Raw genomic sequence first — 19,041 nt, forward strand, 5'->3', positions numbered from 1 at the left:
CCCGGCCCCGCCCGCCGGGGGAGGGGCGGACAGAGCCGGCCCCCCCCGTACCCGCCCCCCGGCACGGCACCCGCAGCCCCGCGGAGCGCGGCCGGACCCCGGGGCGGAGACAAGGGGATCCCCGGGGCCGGTCTGAACCCCCGGGACCCCCCCTGGGCGGCGCAGCTCGACGGGAGAGACGGCCCGGGAGCCGTGCGGCTGCAAAGGGCTTGCTGGGGACCGACCCCCCCCGGCACAGCCCCCGCCAGCCCCGAGCATCGCGGCCGGACTCCGGAGCGGAGACAAGGGGACCCCCCCGGGACCGGGCTGAACCCGTGGCAGACCCCCAGGCAGCGCTGCTCGGAGGGATGGGCCGGGAGCCGTGCGGCTGCAGAGGGCTTGCTGGGGACCGACCCCCCCCGGCACAGCACCCGCCAGCCCCATGGAGAGCAGCCAGACCCCTGAGCGGGAGTGGGGGACCCCCGGGACCGGGCTGAACCCCCGGTAGCCCCCGGGCAGTGCTGCTCGACGGGAGGGACGGGCCGGGAGCCGTGTGGCTGCAAAGGGCTTTATTGGCGGAGGCAGGGGGCTGCTCCCCCCCAGCCGAGGAGCACGGCCCGACCCTGGAGTGGAGGCGGGGGACCCCCCAGGACAGCCGTTACGGGGCTGGGGCTCCGGGGCTCCCCTGATGCTGGTGGCTCAGGGCCGGGCCCCGCCGGCCTCGCCGCCGTGGCCGAACACGAGGTCGTGCATGGCCCGCAGGTACGCGGAGCCGTCGGGGCTGGCCACCCTCAGGCGCCGGAGTGGGGCGAAGAGCTGGGTGGTGACGCAGCGCAGCGGCGGGCAGGGGGTGCCGATGGCCTCCAGGAACACCTTGGCACGGCAGAGGGGTCAGACCCGTGCCCAGCACGGCCCTGCAGCCCCCCTCCCCCGGCACGGACCCCTCACGGAGCCCCTCACCCCCAGGGACTGACCTGCAGGACCTCCTCCACCTCCTGGGCCCTGTCCTGGAAGAGACTCCGGCAGTGCTGCAGGTACCGCAGGTAAAGACCCCGGGTCTCAGCATCCAGGCCCTGCAGCTCGCTGCCCTCGGGCTCTGGGCGCTGCAGGTTGGCCAGGAAGCTGGTGTTGACGGGTCCACACTCCACCAGCGTCAGGCTGCGAGGGGGAGCGGGGTGGCAGCTCTGAGCCGCTGTGGTACCCCCCCCCCCCCAGCATCCCTCCGTCCCGGTGCTGGGCGGGCAGGGGCACAGCCCCCCGCGGCGCTGCCGGCACTCACTGGATGTTGAAGGGCCGCAGGACGATGGCCAGGCTCTCGCACAGCCCCTCCACCGCAAACTTGCTGGCGCAGTACACCGAGTTGAAGGGCAACCCTGGGGCAGAGCCGCACCCTGAGTGCTGGGTCCCTTCCCCGCAGCTCCTGGTGCCACAGGGTGCCGGGGGGGTCCTGCCACAGCAGGGTCAGGTCCCACCTTGCAGCCCCCCGATGCTGCTGGAGACGATGATCCGGCCGGCCCTGCGGCGTTTCATGGTGGGCAGGAACGCCTGGATGGTGCGGATGGCCCCAAAGAGGTTCACCTCGAAGATGGTCTTCATGGCTTGGTCAGAGCAGGTCTCCAGGGGGCCCATCAGTCCCACCCCCGCGTTGCAGACTGCCAGGCACAGCGCTGGTGAGCCAGGCACCGCAGCCCCCTCGCGCTCTCTGGCCCCCCTGGCACCAGGGGCCCTTCCCTGCCGACGGGCCAGCGACCCTCAGCACCCACAAGCCCAGCTCCTGCACCCCTGCCCTGCTGAACATCCCCCGTCCCAGCCCCAGGGCTGCCGGCACCTCCCGTCATCCAGCATCTGCTACTGGTACGATGGGGAGGGTCAGCAACCCCTGGAGAGACCCCCCCCAGCCACCTTGGGCACGGTGGGGACACTGGCAAGAGCCGTACCCAGCACATCCAGCCGCTGCCCCTGCACCTGCTGCGCGGCAGCCGCCAGCGAGCGCGGGTCGGTGACATCGAGCTGCAGGACCTCCAGCGTGTCGGGGCAGTGGCCCCCGAGGCGCTCCAGCAGCCGCTCGCCCTTGGCCAGGTCACGCATGGTGGCATACACTGGGGGAGAAAGCAGGGCACCGGTGCCACCGAGCTGCTTGGCCGGTACCGGCACCAGCTGCCCATGGCGAGGTGCTACCTGGCCCTGGGAGACCCCCCGGGGGTGCCGGCCCCTCCCGGCGCAGCGTCACCCCGTTACCTTTGAACCGGCGAGCGGTGTCGGCCGCCAGGCGCGCGGCCAGCCCCAGGCCGATGCCCGAGGAGCAGCCGGTGATCAGCACCGTGGTTTTCTCCATGGGCAGGCAGTGCCGGCCGGAGGGGCCGCGCGTTTAAGAGGGCTGGGAGGGAGGGTCCCCCCGCCCCACGCCACGGGTGTTGTGTCTGCCGCCTTATCTCAAGGCCCCTCCACCCGCCTCCCTGCCCACGCTTGGGGCTCCCTGCGCCTTGATGCTCGCGCAGCTGCCGCGATAAAGACCCCACGGAGCCAAGGGGAGCTGCAGCCCCGGGGGTTGGCACCAGCCAGGCCCAGCACCAGCTGTGCTGCACTGTGCCAGGTACCCCGGCTGCTGGCACGTGGCCGGCAGCGCATTTTTCCTGCTCCTCTGCCCCCCGTTTTGCACAAGTCCCATGCTGGGGAGAGGAGACAGACACACGTGGGATAAAAGCGCTCAGCGGCCAGGATTTTAATTGCTCTGCAGGCGAGCAGCACCGCAGGCGAGTGGCACCACAGCCGGGCTCTGCCCGAGCCCCAGCTGGGGCTGGGCGGGGAAAAGGCCCAGAGGACCCCGGGCCGGGGAGCGCGGCCCCAGCACCACCGCAGAAAGCTCAGCAAAGTCCCTTTCCATACAAAAGGCACGAAGCGTGGCCGGGGCCGTGCGGTGGCGGGTCCCCACGGGCACTGGGGTCCATGGGGCAGGGAGTGCCCAGCGCAGGGAGGCACAGGACCTCACCAGGGGTGAGGCCAGTTGCCTGCTTCCCCTGGGGGAGGGGGCTGCTCTGCCCCCCCCCCTCCCCTGCTGCCAGCTCCCCAGCTGCTTCATCCATCAGCCAGCCAGGGCCCTGCGGCAGGGACACGTGTGCCCCATCCCAGCTCCCGCCGAGCTTCCAGCTGGGAGCGCTGGGACCGCAGAACCTCCCTGTCAGGGCTCATGCAGCCCAGCTTTCCCAGGGACAGGCTCAGGGCCGTCAGGGAGGGCTGAGCACAGAGCACAGAGCAGGATGGTTCCCTGGGGCAGAGCCTGTCCCCCACCCCGTCGCCAGCCCCCCTCGGGATGTATCCTGCCCGCGCAGGGGAGACGGCAGGTCCATGCTGGCTGGGGGCCAGCGGGGCTCTGCGCCTTCATTCCAGCACAGCCATGACGCAGCCGTCAGGCCAGGAGCTGCAGGGGCCTGGACGCAGGAGGGCGCGGGGGTCTCTGCTCTCGCTCCCAGGGGGGGCTCTGGCAGCACAGCCTGGAGTCACGCCGGCCCAGCCCGGCTGCGCCGCAGGGCGCTGGGGTAATACTTGAGGAACAGCTTCCTGGAGATCTCCAGCGTGTCCCCGGTCGGCACGGCTGGGTAGCGCTTCTTGTTGTAGACGAAGCCTCTTTCCACCTGGAAGACAGCCTGGTTGAACTGGTCCTGGTGGAAGGGGCTGCCCGAGTTGAGGCTCTCCACCAGGGCAGAGACGAAGAGGCTCCAGCGCACGCCATAGTAGTCCAGCACCAGCCCCCCCAGCTGCTTGTTGGCGTAGTCCAGGATGTTCCCGCTGGGACCCCAGAGCGTCACCTGGTTCCGGGCGTTCAGCTCGTACTGCTCAGCCTCCCGGTCGCTGGTGGCCACGGAGCGGGCGCTCTCCAGCCAGCGGCCCAGCAGGAAGAGGCTGTGGCTGGAGAGGAGGCTGTCCAGCTCCGGCAGCAGGTCGTATACCAGCACGCCGCCGGCCGTCAGCAGCTCCGGCAGCGCGTGGCTCTGGAAGGCCTGGCGGATGCTCAGGTAATAGTCACCCACCAGCTGCTGAGCCGCCTGCCGCGTGACGTCCACCAGGTCGTAGCGGAAGGTGGGGCTGGAGCCCAGCTCCGCGCTGGCGCTCAGCAGCAGGCGCCAGGCCTCGTACACGTCGCTGGCGTTGTACCACAGCTCCGTGTCCATGTGCAGGGAGGGCCGGCGCACCAGCGGGCTGCGGTTATGGTTGACGCAGACGCCGGTGCAGTTGTACACGCTGCGCAGGAGCAGACGCCAGGCACTGGCCGCGGCGGCATTCGGGGCACCGTAGCGGCGCTCAGCGTAGCGGGTCACCCAGCTGGGGAGGTCGAGAGGCTCCTGGCGCCAGCCCAGCTCGTTCATCAGCTCGTACACCATGTCGTTCTGCTCGATGCCCTCGGGCACCAGCCCGGTGCCCACCATGGTGGAGTTGGGGAAGCGGCGAGCCGCGAAGGGGCCGTGGTTGATGGCCTCCACGGTGCCAAAGAGGCCATGATTGCCCCCGAAGTTGTGCAGCATGCACCAGATGAAGGGCTGCCCGTAGAAGGACTCCGTCCACTGGTAGACAGGCTTGGACTCGGCAAAGAGGTCGAGAACAATCATCCTGCCGAGGGGCACGCCGTGCAGCAGGGCCCGCACCTGCGCCGGCTGCCAGAAGTCGGGCTGGTGCTGGAAGAGCCATCCCTGCATCAGCCACTGCGCCTCGGGGTCAGCTGGGGACGGAGGTGCACGAGGTGAGGGTCCCACCAGGCAGGTGCCCCGCGAAGCCCCAGGGCCACCAACCACCCCTCTTAGAGGGGGCTTCGAGGGTCTGGCACCAACGGGGTCTGCCGATGGGTGCTCACGCAGGGCCCACAGCCGCCTCCCCCACAACCATCCCCACCTAGAGCCCCCCGACCGGGCTGGCACCGCACGGTGACCCACCTCCCGTCATCGACCTGAAGACGGCCTTGCTGACCCTCGAGAGATAGGCAGGGTCCGAGGAGAGGGGCGTCATCTCGTTGAAGGTGTCAGCGCTGTAGATGTGGTCCGTGCCAAACTCCTTGATCAGCTCCTTCAGGAAGAGGGTCCCGATCACCTGGAACATGGGGTCCTCCGGGTCCAGCAGGTAGGTGCATGAGTAGGTGCAGTCGAAGTGGCTCCAGCCCCCAAGGCGAGTGGCATTCACGTGTGGGAAGACCCTGCGCCAGAGGGCAGAGGTGGGCATAAGGAGCAGGATGGGACCACCATGCCCCTGCAGGGACAAGGGCAGCCTCCCGGGGCAGCTGGCACCGGCACAGGAGGGGCAGGAGCTGCGTTGGCCCCAGGTGCAGCCGGCACAGGCTGGAGGTGGGAGTCTGGGAAGGGTCTGGGGCTGAAATACTGGGGAGGGGGCTGCAGCCAGGGCTGCCCTGCCCTGGGGGGTCTGTGCGCACTCGGGGCTGCACCCACCGAAGGATCCCCTGGGGCACGTGGCCTGCGAAGGCCGGCAGCACCGTGATCATCCCCAGCGAGCGCATCCTCTCCACGATCCGGTACTGGGGGAGAGAGGGAGGGAGGGAGCGGGGGGAGGGGAGCCCCCAGCTCCCCACGAGGAGTCCCCCGCCAGCGGCTGGGGAAGGGAGCGGGGTCCCTCGGGCAGGGGGTGGCGTGGGCCTGCCCGGGGTGGGCGGGCAGCCCCCGGTGCCCCCGGTACCTGCAGGTAGAGCTGCTTGAGGTGCCAGGCGGGCGGCAGCGGCCCTGCCCAGCCGCGCAGGTTGCCCATGCGGTTCCAGGCCAGGAAGGCGGGTCCGGTGAAGTAGGCGTCGATCTCGGTCTGGTTGAGGCCCAGGGAGCGGAACACCTGCGCGGGGCGGGGGGCTCAGCCGTGCTCCCCCGGCCGCCCTGCCCGTGCCCACGGCCCCCGATACTCAACCCGCTGCCAGGCCGCCTCCTGCCCCGCGAAGGCCGGGGCCAGGTTGATGCCGCTCAGCGCCATCCAGTCGATCTCCCGCTCCCAGCGCGCCCAGTCCCACCAGGCGTAGGAGTAGCTCTGGGCGCAGGCGTTCTGGTAGAAGCGGAACCTGGGGGGGAGCGGGCGGGAGGCTGCGGGCTGCGCCCCCCCCCCCCCCCCCCCGCTCCCGTTACGCAAAGGCGCCTTGTCCCGGGCTAATGAGGCGTGAGGCGCGCCCGGCCCGGTGCCCGCCCGCCCCGCCGCGGCCCCGTTACCTGCCGGGGGCGGTGGCGCGGATCTCGGCCCGCAGCCGCGGCAGCGGGTCGGGCAGGCGGAGCTGCGCCCCGGACCACGAGAGGTGGCAGCCGCAGAAGTCGCGCAGGTACCGGTAGAGCCCGGCGGCCGCCGCTACCCCGCTGGAGCCCGTCACGGCCACGGCCACGGCGCCGCCGGGCGGGGAGCGCAGCCGGTAGGTGTCGGGGCCACCCGCCGCCAGCGCCGCCTCCACCGTCAACGCCACGGCCACGGCCCGCGGGCCCAGCAGCCGCCGCGCCAGCGCCCGCACCGCCGCCGCCTGCCGCGCGTCCCCCGCGCCCGCCCGCGCCGCCGCCAGCACCGGCAGCAGCAGCAGCAGCGCCAGGCCCGGCCCCGGCCCCGGCCCCGGTCCCGGCCGCGCCGCCATCGCCGCTCCCAGCCCCGGCGCCGCCAATCGGGGCAGGGCGGGGCGGGGCCGAGCCGGTACCGGGGGAGTGGGCGGGGAGTGGGCGGGGAGTGGGCGGGGAGTGGGCGGGGAGTGGGCGGGGAGTGGGCGGGGAGTGGGCGGGGAGGAGTGGGCGGGACCGCCCCTCGGAGCGGACGTACCGAGCGCGGCCCGGCTCCGCCGCCTCCGGCTCCCCGCGGGGCTAAGCGCCGCCGGGGCTGCGGGGCGCCGGGACCGGGGCTGGGACCAGGACCAGGGCCGGCACCGGACACCGGCGCCTCTGGTCTGTTTTCGTATCACGTTTTCCACCCGCGAGGCCAACCGGGCCGCGAAGTCTCGGAGCATCCGCCGGCTCCGGGCCCCCCGGGACGGAGCAGTACCCGCCCCCTCCCCCGGGGGGGCGCCCGCTCCGGCCTGGAGGGGGCGCTGCCACACCGGGCACAGGCGCCCGCCGGGGCCCCGAGGCGGGGGAGCGGCCCAGCTCTTCCCGCAGCCCCCGGGACCCGGCACAAAGCCCCGCTCCGGCTGCCCCCGAGCCCCGGGGCGGAGGCGGGGGGAGACTAGCCCGTGCTGCCGGAGGGGGTGGGGGGGGCGCAGACCCTCGGGGGGCGGGAGGGGCCCCCGGAGGGTCGGGAGGGACCCCGAGGGGGGCGCAAACCCCCGGGGAGGCTGCACCCCAGCTCCGGGCACCTCCGCGGCTGTGTCGCGCCCGGGGGCTGCCGGGCAGACGGCCCCGGTGCTCGCCCGCCCTGGGCAGGGTCCCTCGGGGACCCCAACGCACCGCAGCGCAGCCGGGCCCCAAGGCTGCTGCGGGGGCACAGAGGATGGACCCCTCGGGGGGGCAGGGGCTGCCGCAGGGGCTCTCCCAGCTGCCGGGGGGGCTGCCTGGGCATTCCCGGGGCAGAACCCGGCTGCGGGAAGGGAGGGACGAACGGGGACCCCCCCACCCCGGGGGCTCCAGCCCCCCCCACCCCCCCTGCGGCGGGGCCAGCCACGGAAACGGGCCGGGACTCCGCGATTGCCGGCGGGGGCGGTGCAGGGCAGCGGGGCAAAGGGGGAGCGCAGCCCCTGCACACAGCTGGCACCGGCGGGGGGGGCCGGGTCCCCATCCGAGGGGCGCGGGAGGGCAAGGGGCAGGCTGGGCGGCTCCCCACCCCCCCCACCCGGGGCAGCAGGAGCCGGGAAACCCCGGCCTGTAGCTGCAAAACACGCAGAACCCCCCCTCCCCGGGCAGCCCCCAGCCCTGCAGGAAAGGGCTAAGCAAACACAGCCCTCCTCGGTGGGGAGTGGGTTCCTGGGGGGGGGGGGGGGGGGTCGCCCCACGGCTTGTGATGCTGGGAGTGGGGCAGCAGGCAGAGCACATTTGCCCCAGTAGCCCTGGGGGGGCACCCACACCCTCCCGGGTTTCGGCTTTTTCCTCCGGCACAAGCCCTGGTTCCACTCAGTTACAGGTTTAGCGGGGCAGGCTGGAGGCTGCGGGGCTGGACAGACCCCCCCCCCTCAGCCCCCCCTGCTTGGGATGTCAGCCAGGGCTCCATAAGCACCGATGGGCACACGGTCCCGTTTTACAAACCAGCTCTGCCCATCCCACCCTACGGGATCCCAGGGCAGGAAAAGGTCCCAGCTCCCCCCAGGCAGGGGGGGTACCGGGGACCCCCCTTGGGAGAACGCAGGGGAAGCAGAGAAAAGGCCACAGCGCGTGTTGTGCAGTTCATTTAATTTATACAATGACTGTGGGCAATGCATTTCCTGGGAGCAGCAGACCCTGTTGCAGCCGCCGACGCGTTTTGATTTCCTCTTTTGCCCTGCAAACACCCCGGTAAACAGCCAGCCCAGCCTACCTGTAACCACCACCCTTACCCAGAACCTTCCACGCGCGGCACAGCCATCCCTGCGCTCCCTGCACCACCCTTCCCACTTCATTTTCAACAGCCCTGCACTGCTGGCATCTCCTCCTCCATGCCAGGTTACAGCGATTCTCATTATAGCTCTAATCCACTTGTACACAAATACTGCAGATCAACGGCGAGAATTAAACACAACAGTTACACACAGCACTAACACACACACCCCCTACTGCTCCTACAGATACATCAAGTTGAGGAGGGCAAGAAATTATTCACATCTTGCACCGGAGAAAAAGCAGCAGCAGCCACCACGTAGAAACACCGCTGGGATTCCAGTGCCGTGGGACTATTTTGGACTCTGCCTCTGTGCTCCCCTAAAGGGCTCCTCAGACACACCCTGAGCACACGTGACAACACGGGTCACTGGTACCTCCGCCTTTGCAAAAGCTGCCACCACCGACGCCAAGTCTACGTGGGCACCATCTGGATGTGCCTCCAGGGCTCTGCAGCCTCAGGGCTTCACACAAGAGACCTAAGGAGCTCCACTGGGTCAGACAACAGTTTGCACCGCAGCTCGTCCCTCCTCCGTCTCACCCCAGGCAGCAGCCGAGCCCCCCGCGCCCACCACTGCCTGCAGAAACAAGAGGTGGAACGAGCCTTCACTGCCAGACACGGGGCTTTGCCTGGGATGCAAGTGGGCAGGTGCACAGTTAAAGGAGCATCTCTGCTCCTGGGAGGAAGGAGAAGACCTTTCTTGCAAGGACAAGGTGCTTCCCATCACTGGAGCAAACGGCTGCCAAGACTCAGCTGAGGCTCAAGTCCTACCCCTTCGTATCAGCTCCTCAAGCCCCAGCCAGAGTTTGAGGAGCTGAATCCCCGCTCAGGATGAGACATTGGTTTTGTCAGATTAAAATGTGGCACATGTGGAAGCCCTGGAGGTAGGAGAAGCATGCCCTGGTTTATCAGCTGCCCTGCTGCTCGTCACCTGTGTGATCAGAGGCAGAGACACATAGATAGGATCCACATGTAAAACTTTCTCAAAAAAAAAAATAAAAATCTCTTCCCAAGCAGCAAGCTTTGCACAGGCGGAAGCTGTTACACCTTTCCTCCACGAGCCTGTCCACGCACTCAGCCACGGCTGCACTTCTTTCACACTGCCCCGATGAGCCTGCCAGGGAATTCACTACACCAGAAGTACACACCAAAAACTCAGACACTTCATGCACTTAGTATCTTCAGTGGTAAACTTAAGGAATGAGAAGTTTCTTTGATCCAGTGTCACTCATTACCCGAGAATGTCCAAGCTTTTGGCTTTGAAATGCCACAGTAACATTCGAGGGTGCTGCAATAAGTTATTTTCGCTATGGGAGGATTACATGCAACTCACACACATGGGAGAGGGCTAGCCACGGACACACGATGTTTAACACTGCTCGAGCAGAGGGATCTTTAGTCGTCAAACCTCCCCTCACGGATGATATCAAAGGAGAAAGGGAGAAACTTGAACCCAGTGCCAGTGTAGAACTTGTTCTGGAACTCAATCCTGCAAGAGAGGGAAGAGTAAGCGTTCAGTAAAGAGGCACCTCTCAGAGACGAGTTAGCAATTAGCAAGAACTCCATTAAAAGTATGATTGACTAGAGAAAAATAAAGCTTTAAGGAGAAAAAGTGGTATTATAATGTAGCGTTATCTTTTGGCACAAACCCTACATTTTTGTTTGACGTTTCTGTAGCAGAGCAGAACTGCCCAGGTACTTCGATCCCACCCCTACGGGCAAAAAAAGAGCAACAGAAAGAGGATGAACTCCCCAACTACAACATCACTTAGAAACACCTAGGAGCACTGAGCCTTGCCTCTAAGATCTCATTACTAAGGTTCACGTTTTAGTTAGAACAAACCTGAACCGCGTGATGCTGTGCTCAGGCTTCCTCCATCAGCTACTTCTGTTTATTTACTTAAGCATATTTGGTTTATCCCCACATGACTACTCCTGCTGAGCTAGAGATGTGCTTGTTGCCTCCAGCTGAACATTAGCTTAGCCTTGTTTGCCTGCTTCCCCTAATAAACTCAGTTTAAAAAAAGAATTATTCTAGAGAACTGTCCAATGGTCAGCAACAGCCAAATAGGGAAAGAAAAAAATAATCCCATGATTCACAGTAAAAACAAGCACAGTGTTTCATGAGCCTCATGAGAAACACTTTCCATTGCGTGATCCAGTAAAAAAAAAAAAAAACAAACACCCCCCCCCCCCCCCCAAAAAAAAAGAAGCCTCTGCAGGAATCAAGCGACAGCAAATTGTAGAGCAATTTAACACAATTCTGGAAAAGGATTTTTATGAAGCACATGAAGAGAGACTTGAATTATTTTTTTCCAAATCAGGAATCATGGCAAACCCCAGAGCTGCTGGTATTTCAGCTGGCAGAAAGCGATTTCCCAACAGAGCTCAGGAGGGAAATGTTCAGAAAAAAACCAGCTTTCTGCTCCTATCTTCGGCTGCCTGTTCATGCAGCTACACAGACTTCCCTGCGGAGGAATCCCTAGGATGAGCAGGATTTTCCGTGTGGGAGGAAGGGCTCCTTGCCAACACGCTCCAGTTTTTCAGGAACCCTGATAATCTTCATAAGTATCCTGTGACTAAGTAACTATTCTGTAAGCAAAGGGAAATAAGAGGCAGAGGGTTGGGCATCTGAGTCACACAGAACCCACTGTAAATGAAATTTTAACCCTCATGATTAACTGTTCCAGCTGGCCCTGACATCTGAAAGCTCCTTTTGGAGACACTCAGTTACAACTGGCCACAACTGGATGCCTCGAAGCTGGGCAAAAGGTTGTTACAAAGTTAGGGAACTAGCAAAAAAGTTCATTTAACAAAATAATCGTGGCTTACATGTTCTGTGTGGGTTTTTCCTGCAATTGTCTACAGGAACACCCAGAATCCAAGATCCTTTATTAATATGAGCCGCTGCCGTTCCCAGGATTGCTGGCTGTCACATCTACCCGCTCTATTGCTAAACTTTGCTCTGTGTGTCTCCCCCATCAGCGATCAAGTTCTGTAGAAGAATTTACTAGACAGTTAGCACTACACTGTAAATAAACAGACTAGAAAGCTTTCTGGCAGTCAGCATTAAAGAAAACCCCACTCTTCAGCTTTTTTGGTATTAATAATTCGTTTTAGTGTTTGTTGGACTGTAGTTCTGTGGATTTTCCAAGCCAGAGTACCCACACTGTCCAGAAAACCAGGCAGCTCGGTTCCGTGAGCAGGAGCAACTGCAGAGATAGCTGTTGAGCAGGGACCTTAACTTCCATTCAATACAAACACAAATTCCTACTGGGTATTTGTGTTCTTGCAGGCATGTGCCAATGCCTGGGGTCGGCTGTGATTCAGAGCACACCTCGAAGAGGGCAGCCTGCAGCACACCTTACAGTCAGAAAGCAATCAGGGTGTTGGCATAGAGATTGTTGCAGTTACTCTTTCCCAAAAAAGACGGCAGTGTCCTATGTGGCACCGCGGGTCACTCCATCCTGCGCTGCCTTTTAGAGCAGCAGCGTGCTCTTATGGTTGCACTAAAAAACAAGCTCTGGCTCATGACCTTTTATAAAGAAAAATAAAATTCTGGCGAGCAGGTGGGAAGCTGGGCTTCACCACTCCCACTGCCCCCTCGCTGGATCGCAAGCGGGATGGAACTCCAGCACGCCCACGCCTCTCGGAAAGCGGCGCTCCCCCTTGGGTGGCAGGGGGCCAGGAGCTCTGCCCGGGCAGAGGAGGGTCTGCCTGTCCGTTCTGTTTACGGCCGAGAACAGCCGTCCACAAAGCACCGCATAATCGCTGCTTTTTATTTATTCTGCATGCTTGTTTGATGCTGACTGCATTTGTTCTGCTTGAAATCTGCTTTGGCATCCCTGCTCAGACCCACAGCACTCCTCAGCTTTGCCATTCAGAACAAAACACAGGCTCCTTGCCTTCGGCTGCCCCTAACACTGCATGGCTGAGAGCACCGCTCCGAATCCATTTCGCTGCGTCCGAGGGACTGAGCTCATTTCGGGGATGCTTATGGACCAGTGGCAAACAGCTCAGGCAACCCAAAATAAAGAAAAATCAGGTTTATGTCTGCCTGGAGTATGGCCGCGGTGAAGCGCGCACACCAGGGAAGCTGCTGACGCTAGACCTGAGGGAGAGAACAGACTGAAACCTTTAGCAAGAGCAGACGAACACAGTTCTCCGCGTTTTGCCAAATCTACGGTCACGTATGGCCAGGACCCACGCTCTCCGCACCGATGGACATGGACCGCGGCGGGGAGACTGGCTCAGAGACACTCGGGTAACCGGAGCCAAGTCTGAACAATACGGTTTGACCGCTCCAAACTCTGGAGCCGAGCACCCTACGTCAACGATGCTCATGTAACACCAACCTCTCTCCTACCTGGCAATACAAAGCCCACTCCTCCCTGTTCTGCGTGAACCCAACTTGCTTGTATTACGTCTACTGCTATCCAGTCTTTGTAGCTGTGACCTGGTCTCGGGACATAGTCTAGAACAGGTTCCAGTTCCAAATCAGGCCTAAAACAAGGTTTTACACAGGAAAACAGCTCCACTGGCACTGTACTCCTGTACCAACCCATGATGTTGCGACCCTGCTTTGAATCCAGTTACAGACTTCTCCTCTTGGGCAAAGTCTACGTTTGCTCATATTAAAAGAGCTGACTAGCCTAAAAAAACCCAAGTAAGCAACTTTAACCTAAACATTCATGTCAAACTACATTACCGAACAGCAAATAGAAAGGTAAAATATTTCAGAACAGTGATGTTACAGCAAAAGGAGTTAACGGCACGACGCAGGGTATATAGCTCAGACCACGACCATGCTCCAGCAGACCTCCGACACACGTGCCTGCAGTTTTGGCAGCGCTCGGAGTGCTCCCTCCCCTCCAGGATGCCCCAGAAAAACCCAGCCTGCTGGAAGAATGCATACTTTCTGAAAAAGCACAACATAAAACTTCCTCATTTGGGACTGATAGGCAGAGCACATGGAACAATCTGTGCTTTTTTTCCCCCACCAGTAAGACACATGCTAAATTCTTCCTCCTTTCCAGGAAGGCTGAACCACCCACACCTTCAGAATTCCTGATAGGTGACACCTCTCCCACAGCCAGAAAATCTGATCTGCTCCTCCCAGGACAGCTGTATTTGACACATGCACACACACACACACACACACACATCCCCTTCTAAAAATGGAACAGGTACTGTTGGAAACATCCTGATTTGACGTTTGGAAGAAAAAAGAAATGTTAACAGTACGTTCTTTTGAACAACTGCAGGTGCCTTCCTCGCCACTGTGATTAATGAAAATCCAACAAACCCAAAATAATTTCAGCAGGTTACCTGCAGTCGGAAATATTACCTTAAACTTGGATTTTCAGGCTCCAAGATTGAACAGATTCTCTCTTAGAGAACTTATATTAAAAGTTTTCAAGTCTGAAACATACGTTTAGGGAAAATATGACTTCATTAAGAGCTTCAGTTCTGCAGCTCCCCAGCAAGTGCCCTGCACTGGTCTGCACTGCACAGTGACCCGTGGGCTTGCTGCTATTGCTCAGCTGGTTTCCCTCTTTGCTTGCCATTTCAGTGACATGCATCCTCCCTTGACACATTTCCAGACAATTTTTTTAATCACCCTTTAGAGACAGCCTGGCAATGTGAACTGCAGATCACGGCTCAGCCAGGAGGCAGCTTTTCCACACTTGTACCAGGTGCTCTGTGCGTGGTATCTGTAAGTGCAGTTTGTGGTTTATTAACACAAGACAGGTACCTCCAGAAAAACATGCTTTCTTATCTTAGCCCATCCCTTTGGGTAAAAAAGAAAACACAGAGCCTGCCAAGAAGAAAAGCCGGTCAGAACTGTTCATCTGCCATTATTGAGAAATGCGCCGTGCAGCACTGCAGTCCAGGGAAGCAAGACTTTGAAAATCCACCAATTCAAAATTAAAATCCAAGCAATTGCAGATCAAACCCCCCACAGACGGTGTTAAGAGTACTGCGTACTCTCTGCCCTTCTTGGACTGCCAGCAACAGCAGGCAGGGTTTGCAGAGCTCCTTCTTTCACCCTGATGCAACGGCATAGTACAGTCACAGCAGCGCGAGGATGAGGAAACGCCAGCAAGCAGTTCTCAAGTGACTGGTATGATTTCTAGGCTGCACGCCAGGAAAAACAGAAGCACCATCCAGCAGCCATTTTCAGCAGCGGCCCCCCCACGGGCTCCCTTCAGCACAAGATGGCTACGCCTCCGAATCCCTGCTCACTGGAGCTACAAAGACCCAGGCAGTCCAGGACCCTCCAGCCTGCACCCTCGCAGGGTGCTGACAGAGGGCAAAAGGACGGTTTTCCTTCCTCAGAAGCAGGGGGAAAATGCAAAAGGGCTGAATTTCTTCCCTTTTTTTAAAAAAACACACAAACAAAACACCACAACCACCGGCTTCCTTTTTCACTTACAGAACTACTTCTTAAAAGCGTTCACAACCTTTTCTTCTTGTTTAAGACAGGGTATTCCTTGTGAACTTCACGGGACTTCACTTTGTTCTGATCTACCAGGAAAGAAGCTGCCTTAAGAGATGGCCGTGACCTGAACTCTCCCACACTTTAGGCTGAGGAGAACCCTACGCGAGCAAAACCCATTCCCACATCGCTCCTTTGATCCCACCACTGCGCTAACCAGGGAATGTGAAGTGGAACAATGAGCACTCTTAAATACGGATTAGAGAAACCTCTTGAATACTTTCCATACTTGGGTGCGGCAAAAGCAACGAGCACTGGTGAGTAATTCCCTCTTGTTTACTGCCTGCATATACAGGAGCTTAATAATCATGGGAAAGGGGCTACAAAAGCATCTTCCAATAAGCAAGACCAGCAAGAAATAGCCACCATTCCACAGCGCTCTGGAGGGCAGACAGGCAAAGCTGCCCCTGTTCAATGCAAGCTCTTACAAAGACGAACAAGACCACACGAAGGCAACTGAAGTCAGTAGCTACCGCACACTAAGGAAAACCAACATTAGAACCTGGCAAAAGGCAGAAGAAGAAAGTCCTACAGCAAGCTACAAGCACACTCATCCACCATGGGCAACCTGCCCATCCCGCTGTTCGCAAAGGTTTAGCCTCATTTATTTTTAAGCAGCGACCAGCGACTCTCCACCATCTCTCCTGATTGCATGCAGAAAATTGCACACAGTGGTGTGAAGACGGAAATCTCTGACCCTTTTAAAGACTTCCCGCTGCCAGAGCGCAACTGGTGTAGGACACGGAGACGTTTAGGTAGATTTGTGGTACTCCAGCACCTCTGAACATTGCTGATCTTGGCTCAACGTTATCCACTACCCCAATTTTACAGCCTTAGCTTTCCTGCGTAAGGGTCAATACAACTTTCTAGAAGATGGCCTTTCTGCCTAGTCCAGGTGACATCAATTTCTTGCTATGAAGAGCTTTGAAGTTTCTGCACGTTCCAGTTAACTCACCAGTGCAAGCGAAGAGCATGGAGAAAAGCAGACAGCCCCTCCATGACCAGAAGAATTGCTACTGTCAGGGTAGCAAAAGCAGCAAAGATGAAGAAGAGGCCAAAGCCTCCACCCAGACTCCTCACGCTGAGGCCGATGTGGATCACCATGGTCCAGAGCACTTCCGAGAGCTCTGCCAGGAGAAAGGGGAGAAGAGGGCTCATGTCAGAGCATTCAGCAAAGAATGGAGGGTTGTTACAGTTCACTTACAAAGCAAAAACTAAAGTAAAGCAAATTCCCACTAGAACAAGGTGGGAAACTCAAGAGGGACAAGAGCTTTTGCTGCCGGGTATGTCAGGACATTGCCTCCAAGTGTCACACACAGTGCAAGGCGCAGTCCTCGCTCAGCAGTTCTGCTTTATTCAGTGCTTTCGACTCTGTCCCTCTCTTTTAGCAGAGCACTACGCAAGTAGACACTGGTGTTTAGCCTTAATTCCTCCCAGCTGATGCACACACCCCTCTGTCCTCTTCCAGCCGTATTCGACAGCTGAGCTCCGAGAGGCTAACTGCATTCCTGCCTTTCACCTACCGCCTGCCCAGGGCGATCAGACACACGGTACCACGTCTCCGTTCCGTCAGGAATACTCACGTGCATGGGCTAAGCTGAGAGCCCAGAGCCTCAAGTAGGATGCAGTGTTGGAAATGCACCCCAGGCAATACTCAATGGTGTGGATAGCCTGGTACACCACCGTGTCGCCAAAGTCAAACTGCAAAGAGAACACAGAAAATGAAGACGGCTGCAAGCCCCGCCAAGCAGCAAGGGGCGGCCGACCAGGGAAAACGAGCACACTACCTGGTGCTATTACCGAGGACATCGTGTTTGAAATTAGACACTGATACGGTCTTCTCCTGGTTTAGCACGTCACTTCTAAGTGAGAAAATGAACTCTCTTGTCTCACAAGGTTTTGTAGAATGGTAGTTCGCTGTCGTGGCTTGAATATTATTGTTTTCACATTCCAGCACACAAAAATAAGGTATTTCAAATTCAGCCATGGGCTTTGCCAGGAAAAGACTGTTCAGCAACAAGATGGTATTCATATGAATTCAACGATAAATTGTATGTACCACTACAAACAAGGAGACAGTATTCCACGTCGATACTGCGTATGTACCTTTGCTACAGGATCAACGAGAGCATTTTGCAAGATATGGACTTGCCCTTTTTGAAAAGCAGAAATAATGCACAAAGCAATCTTGAAAAAGCCACATCTGTGCACCATTAAGTCTCTGTGTCTTGGTAATTTTCTGACATAATAAAAGAAGAACTTATAAGGAAGTCTGCCATGTAGGAGTTTCTTATTTTGCAGCTTGGGAAAGCATTCCCTACATTTTGGATTTAATCCATGCTTCAGAAACTGCTCATATTTAAGTTAAGTGAACACGATGTTTTAAATACACCAAGTGACTAACGCCCTAAGCATGCACAGAAAGCTATTTATATTCTTATTTCTCCCCTAGTACATCCAGGGCAATAAATATTTCAAACAATTAAGATACATTAGCTGCCAAAAGCCCAGTTCTTTCGCCACAGAACATGAACTGCCAAGTTCTTGAATAAAGCGTGCCCCAGCAAATAGTACCACCTCCCAGCATACACGGCACGTCAGCGTGCAGTAAACAGAATGCGAACAGTATTGAAACAATGACAATCTACAGCCACACGCAACTGCTGGAGGGAGTTACCACTATGCTAGGGAGTGGGAGAATCAGCAGGATTGCCGTGGCACAGTATTGGCAGTTCTATGCGTTTTTCACGGGTTTAAAGTGATATATAGAATTACCAGCTACACCAGCACACTGTTTCTGCGCCCCCTCAGTTCTAGATGAACCCTATGCATAAACAGATCTCCAAGCAAAACCACTTTCAGCACAATTTACAACAGCATCACTGTTGTGAAGCTACTCTAATTTCATGGCATTTAGATTTTTTGTAATAAAACTGGTTACCTGATAGTGCTGAAACCTACAATCAATCCTGCCAGAGTATTCCTAAAGAAAACGTTTCTTTAATACTCATACTTGTTATAAGTGTTTATGAATGAACAGTTTCTCAGAACAGAGCTTCTCTTTTATAGAAAGATACCGGTTAGGTAAGTTGTTGAACTGTATGAAAGTGGACCGGTTTTGCTGTATTTGCTGACTGGCAACAAGCAGTATCATTTTAAAATGGCAGACAGTTTAGGAAAAATCTTTATAAACAGTTTGTTGCAGTGCAGAATTACCAAAGACACAACATAAGGCAAACGAGACTTCTTCAGAAGTTTAAAAGCAAAAGCTTTTCAGTTTCAGACTTCCAGCTTAACAGCTTTCCGGGTAAACTAAGAAAGATCTGCAGACAGGGAATAAGACAAACAAGCTGTATAGATGAAGTAATTAAGGGTCTGTTAATGGGCATGTATGTATGAAGAATTAAAAAAAAAAAGGCCTGTAACATGTAGAGTAGCTAGATCTTTTGGAAAACAAGATGTTCTGACATAACATGTTTAATTCAGCATGTGCTTTACACCAATGGGAAATGGTCCAGGTACACATGAACGCAAAAGCTGGCTGTAGTCTTACCACCTCATCCTCTGTAGGCTTGAAAACATAAGTTTACATTTAGTGCGGTGTCTCCATCAGAACATTAACCACGAACACATTCAACAACGCCCCCCTAAACATGACACAGTAAAGCAGTAACACATCACATGCACTACAGACACAAGATACCGCTGGTCAGTTGTTAAGAGGCAGCAGAATGCTCCTAAACTACACAAGATCGACTCGTCTTTCTTCTCTACCAGTGGTAAAGGCAAATCAGTATTACCCCAACAGTCAAAGTGAACGTATAAACTAGATTTCATGGCTTTAGAAACACAGCCCCGGGGTTTTCGCTGGCGCTGGAGAAGCGGGTAGCACAACGGCACTGCGCTTCAGCCAGAGCATAAGCTGCACACGCCACCTGAGAGTGCCCCCAGGATGATGGTTCTTTGTAACGGGGGCAAACACAGCCACATTTCCCTCTATATGCAAATTACACTGCTTTTTTCTGGAGTCCTGGGAATGACCGAGAGAT

General features: G+C 58.3%; 3 protein-coding genes across 10 annotated transcripts in view; all 3 read right to left on the reverse strand.

Annotated features, from left to right (window-relative positions):
* Positions 1-527: 527 nt before the first annotated feature.
* Positions 528-2,535, reverse strand: HSD17B1 (hydroxysteroid 17-beta dehydrogenase 1). The gene is given in 7 exon segments (XM_056362285.1): positions 528-852; positions 954-1,137; positions 1,259-1,352; positions 1,452-1,631; positions 1,917-2,190; positions 2,193-2,215; positions 2,218-2,535. Coding segments are annotated over 7 exon segments (1,026 nt in total). The 5' UTR covers positions 2,315-2,535; the 3' UTR covers positions 528-678.
* A 142-nt stretch (positions 2,536-2,677) lies between these two features.
* On the reverse strand, positions 2,678-6,632 carry NAGLU (N-acetyl-alpha-glucosaminidase). The gene is made up of 6 exons (XM_056362283.1): positions 6,168-6,632; positions 5,875-6,022; positions 5,656-5,802; positions 5,412-5,497; positions 4,905-5,161; positions 2,678-4,693 (listed from the first exon to the last, which is right to left on the reverse strand). Exons 1-6 carry the CDS (start codon positions 6,572-6,574, stop codon positions 3,477-3,479), a joined length of 2,262 nt encoding a protein of 753 aa, XP_056218258.1. The 5' UTR covers positions 6,575-6,632; the 3' UTR covers positions 2,678-3,476.
* A 1,660-nt stretch (positions 6,633-8,292) lies between these two features.
* Positions 8,293-19,041, reverse strand: part of ATP6V0A1 (ATPase H+ transporting V0 subunit a1) — a 30,494-nt gene continuing 19,745 nt past the window's right edge. For 3 of the 8 annotated variants that reach the window (XM_056362115.1, XM_056362113.1, XM_056362119.1), the window contains 4 exons: positions 18,546-18,563; positions 16,576-16,693; positions 15,948-16,119; positions 8,293-9,982 (listed from right to left, as the gene is read on the reverse strand). In XM_056362115.1, coding sequence (XP_056218090.1) covers positions 9,889-9,982; positions 15,948-16,119; positions 16,576-16,693; positions 18,546-18,563 — 402 coding nt within the window. In that variant the 3' untranslated portion in view covers positions 8,293-9,888. Of the gene's footprint in view, positions 9,983-15,947; positions 16,120-16,575; positions 16,694-16,779; positions 18,564-19,041 lie in introns of those variants that run through there. The other 5 variants (XM_056362117.1, XM_056362114.1, XR_008825911.1 and 2 more) reach the window with 4 other exon arrangements.

Source organism: Falco biarmicus, chromosome 17, assembly GCF_023638135.1.
Source record: "Falco biarmicus isolate bFalBia1 chromosome 17, bFalBia1.pri, whole genome shotgun sequence".
Lineage (NCBI taxonomy): Eukaryota > Metazoa > Chordata > Aves > Falconiformes > Falconidae > Falco > Falco biarmicus.